Source organism: Ammospiza caudacuta, chromosome Z (assembly GCF_027887145.1).
Source record: "Ammospiza caudacuta isolate bAmmCau1 chromosome Z, bAmmCau1.pri, whole genome shotgun sequence".
In the NCBI taxonomy this organism is placed as follows: Eukaryota; Metazoa; Chordata; class Aves; order Passeriformes; family Passerellidae; genus Ammospiza; species Ammospiza caudacuta.
Genome location: NC_080632.1, coordinates 37,376,943 through 37,390,093, shown reverse-complemented (window position 1 = coordinate 37,390,093; position 13,151 = coordinate 37,376,943). Strand labels below are relative to the sequence as shown.

The following is a 13,151-nucleotide window of genomic DNA, read 5'->3' as shown; positions in this document are numbered from 1 at the left end:
ATGTTTAATCTTCAGTCTACTCTCATGGATTATTAGTTTTTCTCACTGGCAATATTGAGAATACATACATAATATAAAGAGAAATACAGTGTTTCTCTCCTTGTGATAATGAAATTGGAGCAGGAAAAGTATTTTACCATGAAGTGGTACCACCATCTCTCATCCCCTCACAAAAGGATGTATTGTTGACTGATGGGACATGTGTTTTTCACTCCTGCCTCAGAATGGCCAAAAATAATGACACTCACAGATATATGAAAATGCTTTGGCTGGCATAAGGAAGGAAAGGGAAATTTAAGCTATTTTCAATCTCAATCAACATGAAAAACAGCTTGAATTTTTTCTCTATGTATTGTGACAAATTATTATCAAAGAATTAATGCAAAAATAAACAATCAGTGTCTTAGCACTGAGAAACTTCATCCTGAGCTTTATGTTCTGACAGGGAAGGTGGACTCCAACATGACTCTGGGTGCATGTTAAGGTCCAATACCAGTGAACTTCAAAAGTTTCACCTAGTTATGAAGATCACCTGCAATGAGTGTGTTAGACGACTGTTACTTGGCTCCCAACTGTACAAGAGGAAAATATTTTGTGACATTAAATTGCTGTAATTTGTTGTGGAAACACATTCTATGTAACACAGAGGTTAAAGAGCAAAACTCTTAACATGCAGAAGCTAAGCAGTATAGGACATTTTCTGTTTATATTGTGAGATATTGCCTTTTACCTAATGAATCTGATCACACCACTGAGTAAGAGTTAACATTTGTATTCACAATATAACACTTCATGCAAGACAAAAATATGTAGTTTATATCAATATACTTCATACAATATAGGCCTTACTGGGTTTTTGATTGCCCCTTCCTAATGCACTGTTTACATTAATATGTTAAAGAGCCTTAAATTAGCACTCTTGGTGTGTGTTTCTGATCTGTTCATTACAGAAATTAATGCACTTGATATGTCTATTGTATTGCTCACAGACAATTTACTGTACCATTTGATGGTCATTGTAACATTGCTGCCTTTATCATTCAAACCTAACAAAAGCATTGAATATTGTTTTTTAATAAAACTCATCCTGAGAGATGGCACTCTGAAATGATTGTTACTAATTGTCATTGTTCTTAAAAATCTGATTTCTACAAAAGGAGAATGTCTGACAAAACCGCCATAGTGAGATCTTGTACAAGGAGTCAGTAACTTCCAAAACCCATAATAAGAGTGGATTTTTTACATTTTCTCCTAGTTTTTGTACATGGAGACTGTAAAATCTTTCTCTCCTTATCTTTTTTAAAGAAAATTCACTCATGAAAAATACACTTTCCATACAATTCCACAATGGCCAAGCCAGTGGCATCAACAATGAAAGAACAGGTTAAGCCAAGCAGCAGTTCTGATCAAGCTCCCATATGGAGTCAGTAAAGGGAGAAGCCTGCAGCAATGCCTCCAACTGCTGTAGAAGTTACTGCCCTACTCCTTGCACCTCTCCCACTCTAATTCTGCACTATGCCTTGTACTCTGCCTTGAAGAGATGAGTTACACGTGCAGCTTTTAACTGCTCTAACCACACAAAAAGTTAAAGGGTTGGGAAGGAGGAGGAAATATAGTTCCAACTGACTGAAAAATTTCAGTTTGCTGAAACAATTCCTTAACAAGCTTGTTCTCACATTACTTAAAAGCTTACTAGTGATGTTTAGCTTTGAAAATTTTTAACCGATCTTTTTATGTCTTCTGATTTAATTGTGCTTTAATGAATAGAATGCCTGTTTATGTTCTGCAGCATACTGGCTACCACCTAACCATAAAACTGTTTCCTGGTATGATTATAAATATGTTTTCTCATTGATACTGCCTTGGTTTTGAGCAACTTATAAAAGAAGGGTGAGGACCCAACCAATACCGGAAACAATTTTTTATTAATATACTTTTATTTCTGGAACTTTAAAAAGAGGAATTATAGAATAGCAAATAGACTTACTAGCAATAAGAAAAATACACAAACATCAGGAGTGACTGTGAGAAGGCTGAAAATTCTGGTTTAAAGCAGACAGCAGTACATAAACTTTAAGTTATGCGGGGTAATGCTGCTAGCTACAGCTTTGTAGAGATATTATTTACAGTCAGAAGTGGTAGTGAAAAATTAGTCTCACATTTTTCATAAGTCAAAATACAGTCAGCAGACATACAGTTTGTTTTCTAGTTACTGCATGCATTTTGAAACCAGCACCTGAAAAACAGTACTAGAAACAGGTTGCTACCAAACAGAATATCTTAAAGACTGATATGGGTGGATAATATTTGCCAAGTAGTGATAAAGATTTCAGTGATGATATCATTGAAACAGTTGAACTAAAGTCTGCCTAGAGAATGAGGCTATTTTTGTTGTCACACAACCTTCTGCAGTCATGCAGAATACCCACAGCTTGGTTTGGGCTCTTTTCCCCTGAAAGTTGCAATAATGTTGTAACCGGGACAGGAAACAAACTTGCAAAAAGACCCCCTGACTCCACTGAACTTTTAACAAAATTAGGATCTAAAAAGCCAAATGCGCCATTTTCAGAAACAAATGAGATATTTGACATCCTCAAAATTATAGACAGAAAAATAGTCATCTGTGTTGCATTAATTTGAAGAAGTAAAAACCAGGTTTAATGGATTCTAAAATCCATGGCTAGAATTCAAGAAGTGAGCTGCCCTGAAACCTAGCAAGAAACAGAAAGGGTAAGTAACACATATACATATTGCTTTCTGTTCCAGAGGGTCTCAGGATATACCAAAGCTACAGCCAAGACTTAAGAAAAAGCTGGGGGAACTGCTTTCTAACAGCTATAGGACTAGTAGGTACCAAAAGGGAATTTTCTGATGCCAAAGGAGGTTTCTGGAATTCTAGCTGATAACATAAGAGTTTTTAGTAATTTTTTTCTCTGTGCATGCTTTGAAGTAAAACCATCACATCCACCATTGAACACAACAGCATCTGAATCAGCATGAGAATTGATCACAGCATCCCTAATTCACACAGCAGTTTCATAAAGGACAACCAACCCAAACAAGAATGTAAAAGTAATACTAAACCAGCAGACAGTAGTAATTACCCACACCAAATTCCAAGCCATCCTGAAAGGCCAAAAACTCTTTCTTTTGGAAAGCAGGGCTGTACAACCTGTGCAGCTGGGCACTGACCCCAGAATGCCCCACCCAACCCTCTCCAGCTCACTGCTGGCAAGCTGGTAAAGAAAAGTATCATCTCTCAACCTCTGACATTGCTAGTTCATAGAACATTTGGGAAAGGGAGAACTTCACAGAAAATCAAGATCTGACCAAACCCAACCCTGTTTTATTTGAAGATCACTATCTGAGATGGCACAGCTACAAGCATATGAGAAACAGCAAGCATTTCAGGATATCTACTTCCATGCTGAAAAAGAGGTGAATATTTGTTTATTTAAATACAATTCTGTTGGAATTCCCTATACTGCTACTATGCCATCATCACTTCCACAAAAAAAGCTGCTTACAATGATGAGGCCAGGGAATATCTCTTCTATTCCAATTAATTATAGGGCTAATTCTCCACCCACAAGACAGTAGCTTGCAATAGAATAAAATAATGAAAGTATCTGTGGCCTGAGACATTCAAAATTCAAAGACATTTGTTTATTGCATTTCCAAAAGGGTGGAAAGGTTGAGACCATGTTCCTCTTCAGAGGTTATTTCTGAAACTAAAAATTCTAAAACTTAATACTGAAATACTTCTATCTGAAACAGAAATATGTAGTCACATTTATTACACACTTCTAAGGGCTTGACCCAAAAAAAATGTTCACCCAATGGCTGCTAGGCCATAAGAAAGTGCAAGGAAAGCCTTTGGGGCTCTACAGCTGCAAGACAGATTTGCATATTGAGAGATGGGTGAGGCTCATTGCAAGTTTTTTTGCAACACCTTCTTTAACTAAAAAACATATAAAACAGAACAAAAGAACTTCAGAGCTGGAGATTTCACTCAGGTCTTCTTTGGAAGTGGTACCTAACATAAAATTTCTAGGGAAAATAGAAGAGGAAAAACAATTCCAGTACAGTAAGGATGGTGCTATGCCTCATTCAGATTAAGGATTTTATCTCTATTCAAATTCTCTGACAACATACCCTGGATTATTGTGAAAGAAAGAAGGAAACCAATGGGGTGTAATGAAAGGCAAAGACACAGAGACAGTTTGTCCATCTCTTCATCTAGAAGTGTTATCCCATATAAATAATTTAATATTTATTAGCACAAAAGCTCAAATCTGAGTTCTCTGCATCCTGACTGATCTTACAGTCATAAAAATTTATGAAAAAAAATTTTTAAACCAGCTAAAATTGAGTAAATTGCATCAAGAAAAAAGTCAAAACAAATAAAAAACCTAGAGTTTGCCACTTGCTAGGAAACATAGCTCTAGTAACCCGAACTCATTTGCTTGGATAAAAGGAAAAATCTGAACACACTCATCTTCTCTCAACAAAAAGGCTCATACCTGTCTGTGTCAGGATAGCTAGGTTTTCTTTGCACTTCCTGAAAAGCTATCTTTTGTATTCCCCATTGCTGGACAAAACTGGCTCCAAAATATAGAAGGCATCCATTAAAAATTGATTTAAAATTATCTTCACAGCTAATTGAGTCTCCTCCCTGTCCTATCCACATGGTGTTTAACTCTATCAATATTGTTACTTTTTACTCCTATTTTAGTTGCTTATAAAGGCTGTCTTCAAAGATTTGAGCAGCACAGCAACAACTGGACACAGTTGTGTTAATGCTGATGTATAAAGCAAATCTGCCAAGCAGCAACCTCAAACCAAGGGTAAATGGTAAGAAGTCTTAATAATATCAAGTCATTGTGGCCCTCAGGCAGAAAGGGAAAGAATAATAAAGCAAAGCAAAATCTAGAAAATCCTCACCAAGAACAACTGGCTAGTAAGAACAGTATCTTTGAAGACCATATTGTTATGGTTGGGGTCAATATCATTAGCTTAACTACAGTTCTAGATATTTTTCTCTTTTTACTCACCCTCATAATTTTCTCATGCTTAAGAGATTAATTTACTAAAAGATGATATCTTCTGTCTTCAGTACATATCCTGCCACATCACTGCCCATATTTCCAGATACACTTGTGAAGACTTATTTTTTGGATTTTCTTAAACTGTAAAAAAGACCCATGGAACTTGGAGGAAGCAAATAATGATGCAGCGTTAGACTGAAACTGCCAAACTAGGTTACCTTTAACAGACTGCTTCAGCTGTAGCTCAGAACATTCTGAGCACAAAGTAAGAAACAAGACAGGCCTAAAGTACTTTGATTATGTTTGGGTTTTGGTGGCTTGCTGGTGTTTGTTTTTTGTGTGCAAAAATATGGGCATTTTCAAATTTCTAATCAGGTGTGCCTCTATCTGTTCAGACACCCTCACTGGGGCCTTTGTCATGTCCATTCTCTCTTTTAAATAATGTAAACTTTTAATTGTTAGGACTATGCTAGTACAGCACAAACTTTTATATACCAGGAACTTGAAGGCTGATGCAGACAACAGTAGTGTTCAGATTTTTCTCCTCTCTCAGTTCAGTTCTGCTCACCTATCTGTCTGGAACTTATTTAATAGTACCTGCAGAGAAGCAAAATTTACAACCCAGCCCTCTGAAAAACAAGATTAAGCCTTTATAAAAATATGCTAATACAAATATATATTTATTAATACATTTTATTTAAAAAATAATTCAAAGTTATGGAAAAATAAAACTTAGAGGACGATACCCCTGGATGTAGCCATAAAAGCTACATACCACTATCACCACAAGCTACACCACAAGTCTTATCACTGCATTGAGCTATCAAAATATTAGGAACATATTGTAAAGAATTCCAACAAATGCTCTTCATGTTCTTTTGTTTGGCAAGTGACATTACCCTCTCTCCAACTTGTTGTTAGGACAGCAAATTACCAGACACCCTAAAGAATGCAACAGTCTCACCAAACCTAGGAAAAAACCACTCTTAACACCAACAGCTCTGCCAACTACCACTCAGTTTCCAGCAACCTTTTCTTTGGCAGTATCCTTGTGAAAGGGGTGGCATCCAAAAGCTAGCAGCACACATCCCTTGCCAGCAACCTGGCTCCTTGACTACAGGCACTAGAACAAAACATGCTAGAACTACAACCCTCCTGGCACTACCAATCCACATACTCCTGGCTGAGGACTGAAAACAAACCTCAGAGTGGATATCCACCAGGGTTCTGACAGAAGTGACTGTCTGGCTCTAACAATAAGAATCGTGTGAAGTTTAGTAAGAAAGAATAGGACAGTAGTGGTTTTCCCAGAGAAGCTGAATGGCATGCAATTCCTTCTCATTCTCCTGCACAGCCCCAGAAGTCCTGTATTCTGCTATCCCACAAACCACAGCACTTTCACCTTGCCAGTTTAACTCCAAAACAGTATTACACAGGGAAACTGAACAAAGCTAGAAGGTCATCATCCAACAGATGACAATTACCCTTCTGTCTCTGCTTAAATGAAAGGTTTCAAGGGAACCAAGGCACAGCTTCTATTTTCTGTCGCCACTTGGCAGCAGACAAAGGGATAATAATGGCTGCAGTGACACCAAATCATGAGAAAGTTCTATGCTCAGTTTTTAAGCATAAAGTTTCATGATGTTTCAGAGTTATCTGCTTTTTACATCCCTTCAGCTTCTGAGACAGTGGAGTTTGTCAAACATTACATCTTGACCCATAAGTCTGCCCACAAGAAAGCCTATGCAGCTTTTCTGCTGCCTGCCCAAGGCTCTGCTACTGGCAACAAGATCACTCCTTACTGCAGGTAAGGCTGAGGGCTGGAGGGACTGGACTCACTATAGGGTGTGATCCTCACTAGTAAAACACATACTGCCACCTTCCTACTCCAAATGCTAAACGGCACTTCAAAACCAGAATTTTAAAATATGCTGAAGGAGAGTTGATTCTGCCTTCAGCTTCCCAAATCCAGAAGCTACAAAAAAGTCCTTCAAGATCACAAGGGGTAAGGTAATGTGCTTGACTTTTCGTGCACTTACAGGGATGTTCTAAAAGCAAATAAATTTTCTATGGTTGAATGGTCCAAGTTTCAAAAACAGTAATTATCTATAGAGCAATTCTCATATTTATTTTATGAGTCAATTTGCTTCTTTGGGTATTTAAACCACTATTCTACATATTGTGGGGATGTATTTAGTAGAAAAATAAAATTTCACTGTCAAAATCCCACACAGTTTGGAAAGAAATAGCATCAAAGTCTCCAATTGAAACTGATAACAAACCTGCATGATCCCTTAAAGAAAAAAAAATTGCTTGCATTGGAGCTTAGAATGATATTATTTGACTTGTTCTGTCCTCTTATCTCTAAAATACATCTGCTATCTTCAAGTATACATATCTGGGGTTTATGTTAAAGGAATATGACTTTATGTATAACAATCTTTGATGGTTCTCCCACTTTTGGATATTCACAGGCAATACACATGACATATTTCACAAATAGAGAATTCTTTGATGATACGCATATTATAAAATGGTACAACCACAAAGCAGACTGTTTATCCTAATGTTGTAACAGATCCAGAAAATATACATGTATATGTTAGCTGCCCAGCAACACAAAATTACATCTTGGTTAGAATATGGTTAATTTCTTATTTGGAAGATCAAACTGAGTCAGTTGCAACTTGTTTCAAATACACATATCTTCTGAGAGTTAAAATGAGAAGATACAATGTGATGATGGTGGGTCGAGTCACTCCTTGGTCATTAAGAAGTGATATAGTGTCTGTCACAATTGTTTGTCTTAGTCTGATAAAATTCATAACGTGGCAAAGGTTTACAAGATTTACTAGCACAGCCCAATTGATTAGAAGGATAGGCTCATAAAAATTCAAGGAACCTTTTGTCTAAACAGACTGGAATGGCAAAACTTGGGTTTGATTTTCTCCTGTGTTTTTATTTTAAAAGAATCCTTGAAAGGATGATTTACACTAACATCTCTCTCAAAGGAATATCAAGCGTCACCAGCCATGATGCATTAACATGTTCAAAGACTGCTCTGAGCTGATGCCAAAAAATAATTTTAAATTAACACATTTTTATTTTATAAAGCACATATGAAAAGTAAAAAAGCTGGTAGTGTAGTCACAGAGTTTAAACATAGGTCAATTTTCTTTTGCCTGAGATGAAAGATAACTAATAGTATTGGAAGACTTTTATAAAAATAAAGTTATTTAGGACCTTGTTTCTTTACTCCCACCTCCTTGCCCATCCCCACTTAGAAAATTCTAAAACGCATGAGATGAAAGTAAAACTCCTTAGATAAAATTAATATTGATGAAATAGCAATTAAGGCACTGCCAGTTTAGAGGAACTAAAGTATCACAATTTATCCTGATTATTTTTACCAGCGCAAGATAGGTTGCTGAATAATTAAACTCTCTTTAGCCATTATCAGTAGTATCATTGTTCTCAAACAATGTTAGATGCACATGTTCTGGAACTTATATTTACCTGGTGGATTCTTGGCAGGATCATTGTGGCTTGGACTTCCTGGTTGCCCAGAATCTATAAAGAAATGAAAGAAATGTTTTAATAATTTGTTTTGCAAGTATCTCGCAATCTTTTAATACCCTCTATTAACTATTAAACTAATGCTTTACTTTATTCTTTAAAGGTCATTTCCCTGACTTTCTATGTGACGCATTATTGAACAAACACTCTACCTGTAAGCTATTTTATGCAGAGGTAGAAACATTGTGAAAGATGCAATGATCCTCGTAAGAGGAACTTGTAGATCACTGAATAAGGACAAGAGAGTCATTCAGTTAAATACTAAAGTTGTAAGCACATTTACAAGGGTACCTTTTCATTCCCTTTCCCACCATCCCCCAAATATAATATTGCATAATGAGCAAAGCAGAGGTAACTTCTCAGGCAATGACCAGAGAGACACACTGGATCAGGCAATTAGTGGTGCTTGTGGTGATGATGCTTTTTGCCTTAGCTTCTCCTTAAAGCACAAAGGTCTACATTGCTTCCACAGGCTCATGACTGCAATGAGGATACGACAGTCTGTTTAAATACAATATGGTCTTTGTGCTCCTAGCCCGTGAGAACTGCTGTTGTGAAATTAAGATTATGTAACGTAAAAACTAACAAAACTCAAATACTGTAGACTTCAAACTGTGTTCTTTTGCACCTACATGCACCATACATGCACCTATTGAATCAAAATCAGAATGCAACTTCATGTTAATACACTAAATAATAAATTATATCCTTATTCATAAAAACAGTTTCTTTTAAAAATATCTACTTTTCACTGTATTCCCACATCAATAGTACAACAAAAACCTGCTCCACTGCAAGAAATAAAGATGTAAAAAACAAAAAATGCAGAGAAGAAGAAAATTAATTAGGCATCACCATTTTTTCCACATACAGGCTGGTTTTGGAGCTGTTTTAGAGTCTGAATAAAAAATATCAATTTTTTTAAATGTAGTGATGCTATTAATAGCGTAAGATCACCAAAAGATTGCATCATAGCACCATAGAAACTGTTACCACCAAATCAGTTCCAGTTGGATGTAGAGTTGTTGAATGCATTGCTGCTTACAGTGCCCAAATTAAAGAATAAACTTTATAGAAAAGAAGAAAAGTGCATATCAACAAATATTTTTCCTTCAATTACCATTACTTCTTCTTATAGCTGATGTACTCCACATCTTAGAATGAGAGATTCTCTCTACCTGCTACAAGAAGTTCATTTAATTCTGTTGCTACCCATTATGCATCTTCATAGACATGGCTTGACTCACATTTCTCTCAAACTCTTTAAGTTAGCACAAGCTTGATTCTACAGAAGATTTTAACTGAGATGGAAGTCCTTTTCACAGCTCAGGTTCTACTAAGTTGATCTAAATGGCAGTTATCCCAAAATTTATACACCTGTGTAGCTACCTGAGTGCTGGAATTCCAAGGCACATGTGAAACGCAGTTCCAATGGTGTTAAAAAAAACCAACTAACTTTTCCAAAACTGAATTAAATCACTCTTGTGCACAATAAAATGCACATTGAATAGGGAATTTCCCATGAAATTTCATTTATCTTCTTCAGCCTTGGGCAGGAAACATGAAGGGCAAGACTATGAGTTGGACTCTGCCCTTACCATGGCTTGGCACCTTGGTACTCTTAGGTGTCCCATTGTGCAGCACAGTATGCAGCCATTCAGTCTGTTTCTCTGCATCATGTGATACTTCCCTTAAAATAATTAAATCAAGTTAATTTAAAAACTTAATCAGCTACAAGAAATGCTAAGAGTCTAATGTTTCTCCACATATGGACCAATTTGTGGAGAATCATCCTTTTTCCTGTGTGAATTAGAATGTTCTTCTAATAGACATTCTTTGACTCTGCAAACCATACATATCACTATTTAAATTCAAATTATAAGAGAGGATTAATGTTACACAGCAATGTCCGAGTGTAAAACTACAGCAGATATGTGGCTAAATGAACTGTCATTTTGGTAGTAGATAAAACCAATAAAGCTTGAACAACATAGCTTCAGGATCACAGAGATTTGAAACTGAATTAGTGAGACCTACCAGAAAATAACTTTTGAAGTTTTCTCTTGTCAAAATTCATTTTAAAAAATGACAAAGTGAAATAATTTTTCAGATCTTGCACAGAAATTTGCCTTTACTTCTAGTTTCTGTATTCAGGATTTAAAGATTAATGGCAGTTTGAACAATTTTTATTATAGTAAGAAATATAGCAAAGAATTTTCTAATTGTAGGGATAAGCAGTTGGCTATTTATTATAATTTTCCAATCAGCCTTAGCTTTGGGTTTTATTAACTACTCAATAATCATGGCTTTTACGTATTGATTCTCAATCTGTCTTCTGAGATCTCAATGAGATTTGGAGAATACTGAGGAAGAATATGAGAAGAAACTTATCTAAGCCTTCACTAAATGCAGCTGAAAAATCAGACTTTTATTCTGTATGAGAGCATCAAGCTATGGAACTCTGCACTTAAAACACAGAGAAGCATCTGATCCTCAAGATGAAAGACACAGACTTGAGATAGCCTGTGATGATCCAATTCTCTTACCAATGTCAGTAATTACAAAGCACTCTTCTGTTTTGATTGGATGCAAATAGCTTTGCAAAGTACAAAAGAATCATGGTCATTATAGGATTAAATTATATAACTTCATATAAACAGAACACTGAATGAACAACTACATTGGAGCAATGCTCTTCTAAAAGAGGGAGTAAGAAGCATTTTTGGGAAGGCACAGAAGCTACAGAAGTAAAAGACTTGTTAAGACACTTTAAATCTTTCTTTGTCCTCATCTGTACAAGACCACTAATTAACAACATGAGCCCTTTCTTCCAGGAAGGGGAGATGGAGAAAGACATAAAACAAATTCACTGTCTAGCTGGATTTGCATTCAATTGTCCCAGCAAATAACTCTTACGTATGAAAAAAAAATTAAAAATTAAAAAATAACCAACAATCAAACGCAAAAGAAATCAAACCACCAAAAGAAAACCCAAGCAACTTCATAAGCTAGAAGCTGGATGAAAAGATACTCAACAAGAAGAAAATCAAATCCCATCATGTTTATGCAATGAAACTGAAATTTTTGTAATTTTCATTTAGGTAGCTCCCAACTGTAAGTTCTCTTAGTTTTGTTGTTGTTATTGTTGTTGTTGTTGTTGTAGTGGTTGATAGGGAGCAAAATGTCTCCTACACATACCATTTCCCCAAAATGGCTTTCATGTGCACCTCACAGCTACAGTAGCACATCTTCTACTCTGTTCTTCTTGGTGCTGACTGATAAAACTTACCTTTGATAACTTATTGCCCCATGGATCAACAACTCATATGAAACAGATTCAAGCCAGACTTTACTTTTAACAGGTCATGTAACCCTGATGCCCTTTATGTATAACTTATCATGATTTAGCACAGCTATCTCCAAGATATTCAAACTCTATATCAAACTACTCTTGCTTCTGGGAGACTGTATGAAAGGATGAGATAAGAAGTTGACATATATTTAATACTTAATTTTTTTCCTATCTTTTCATTTCCAGGGGTTGATCACAATGAGCATCTGTGAGTGCAGGTAACTCCCGGCGCAGCCAGAGTTAAGACTAACTGACTGCTGAGGCCTGCTTCAAGTGAAAAAATAAGCTTCCATTTTCCCTGTGGTACACTAGGAAATGTCTTGGCTTCATAAGACAGAGGAAAATTTTAAAAAGCTGTGTCCATAAAGTCCATTTAGCAAAGGATGAGATGCTCTCTCCCTTTGAGCCACATTGTCCTTGACAAGCAGGAAGGACACCCATGCCAGCAAAGCCAAGCAAGTCACATTGTTGCTCACCAGCTTCCTGAAGGGTTTTTAGTACTGCTCACCTCAGTAAACCAACCTTTCACTTTTTAGCTGATATGATACTCTCTTTAAAAAGTAAGCTGCTATACCTTCCTTATGCCCCATCCTGTACAAGAAATTTTGGTTTTAAGGCTCTCTGTTAGAGCATAATACCAAAGGCACTGAAACAAGTAGCAGCAGAATGTGTTAAAATCTGAAGATATTTTCTAAAGCCATGTCTTGGGGAAATAAGTAGATTGTCCACAGGCATCACACTAATGAAATTAACTTGCTCAATGGTTTCAGTGAACACATTTCTATTTGCCACAGGCTATGAGGACAGCCTTTAATCAGCCTCAGCTGATCTCAGCTGATAGACACTAATTTAATCATTCACCACCAGGTAAATATATCCTTGATCTTTGATAGTCTCTGATTTTGGGGTGAGGGATAAGGAACCACAGAGATGTGGCCATCACCAAACCATGTATGACGTTGTCCAAACTTTCACATTCATATACAGCACTTGACAGCTGACAGAGTCACTATCATGAACAAGAATCACAACAACCTTCCAGAATGTCAGGATTACTTCGCCATCTGACATCACTTGACATAAATGTTGTACCCCTGAAAATCACAAGATCACAGGTTACCATAGTGTGGTAGAGACCTCGAATGTCTTCCATTTCAGCCCCTGCTTGATCTCTC

General features: G+C 36.5%; 1 protein-coding gene across 4 annotated transcripts in view; it reads right to left on the bottom strand.

The window, feature by feature from the left end:
* The window catches only part of NFIB (nuclear factor I B), a 163,275-nt gene that overhangs the window by 56,993 nt on the left and 93,131 nt on the right, over window positions 1-13,151 (bottom strand). For all 4 annotated transcript variants that reach the window (XM_058824501.1, XM_058824502.1, XM_058824503.1 and 1 more), the window contains exon 3: window positions 8,565-8,618. In XM_058824501.1, the coding sequence (XP_058680484.1) occupies window positions 8,565-8,618 (54 nt within the window). The remainder of the gene's footprint in view (window positions 1-8,564; window positions 8,619-13,151) is intronic.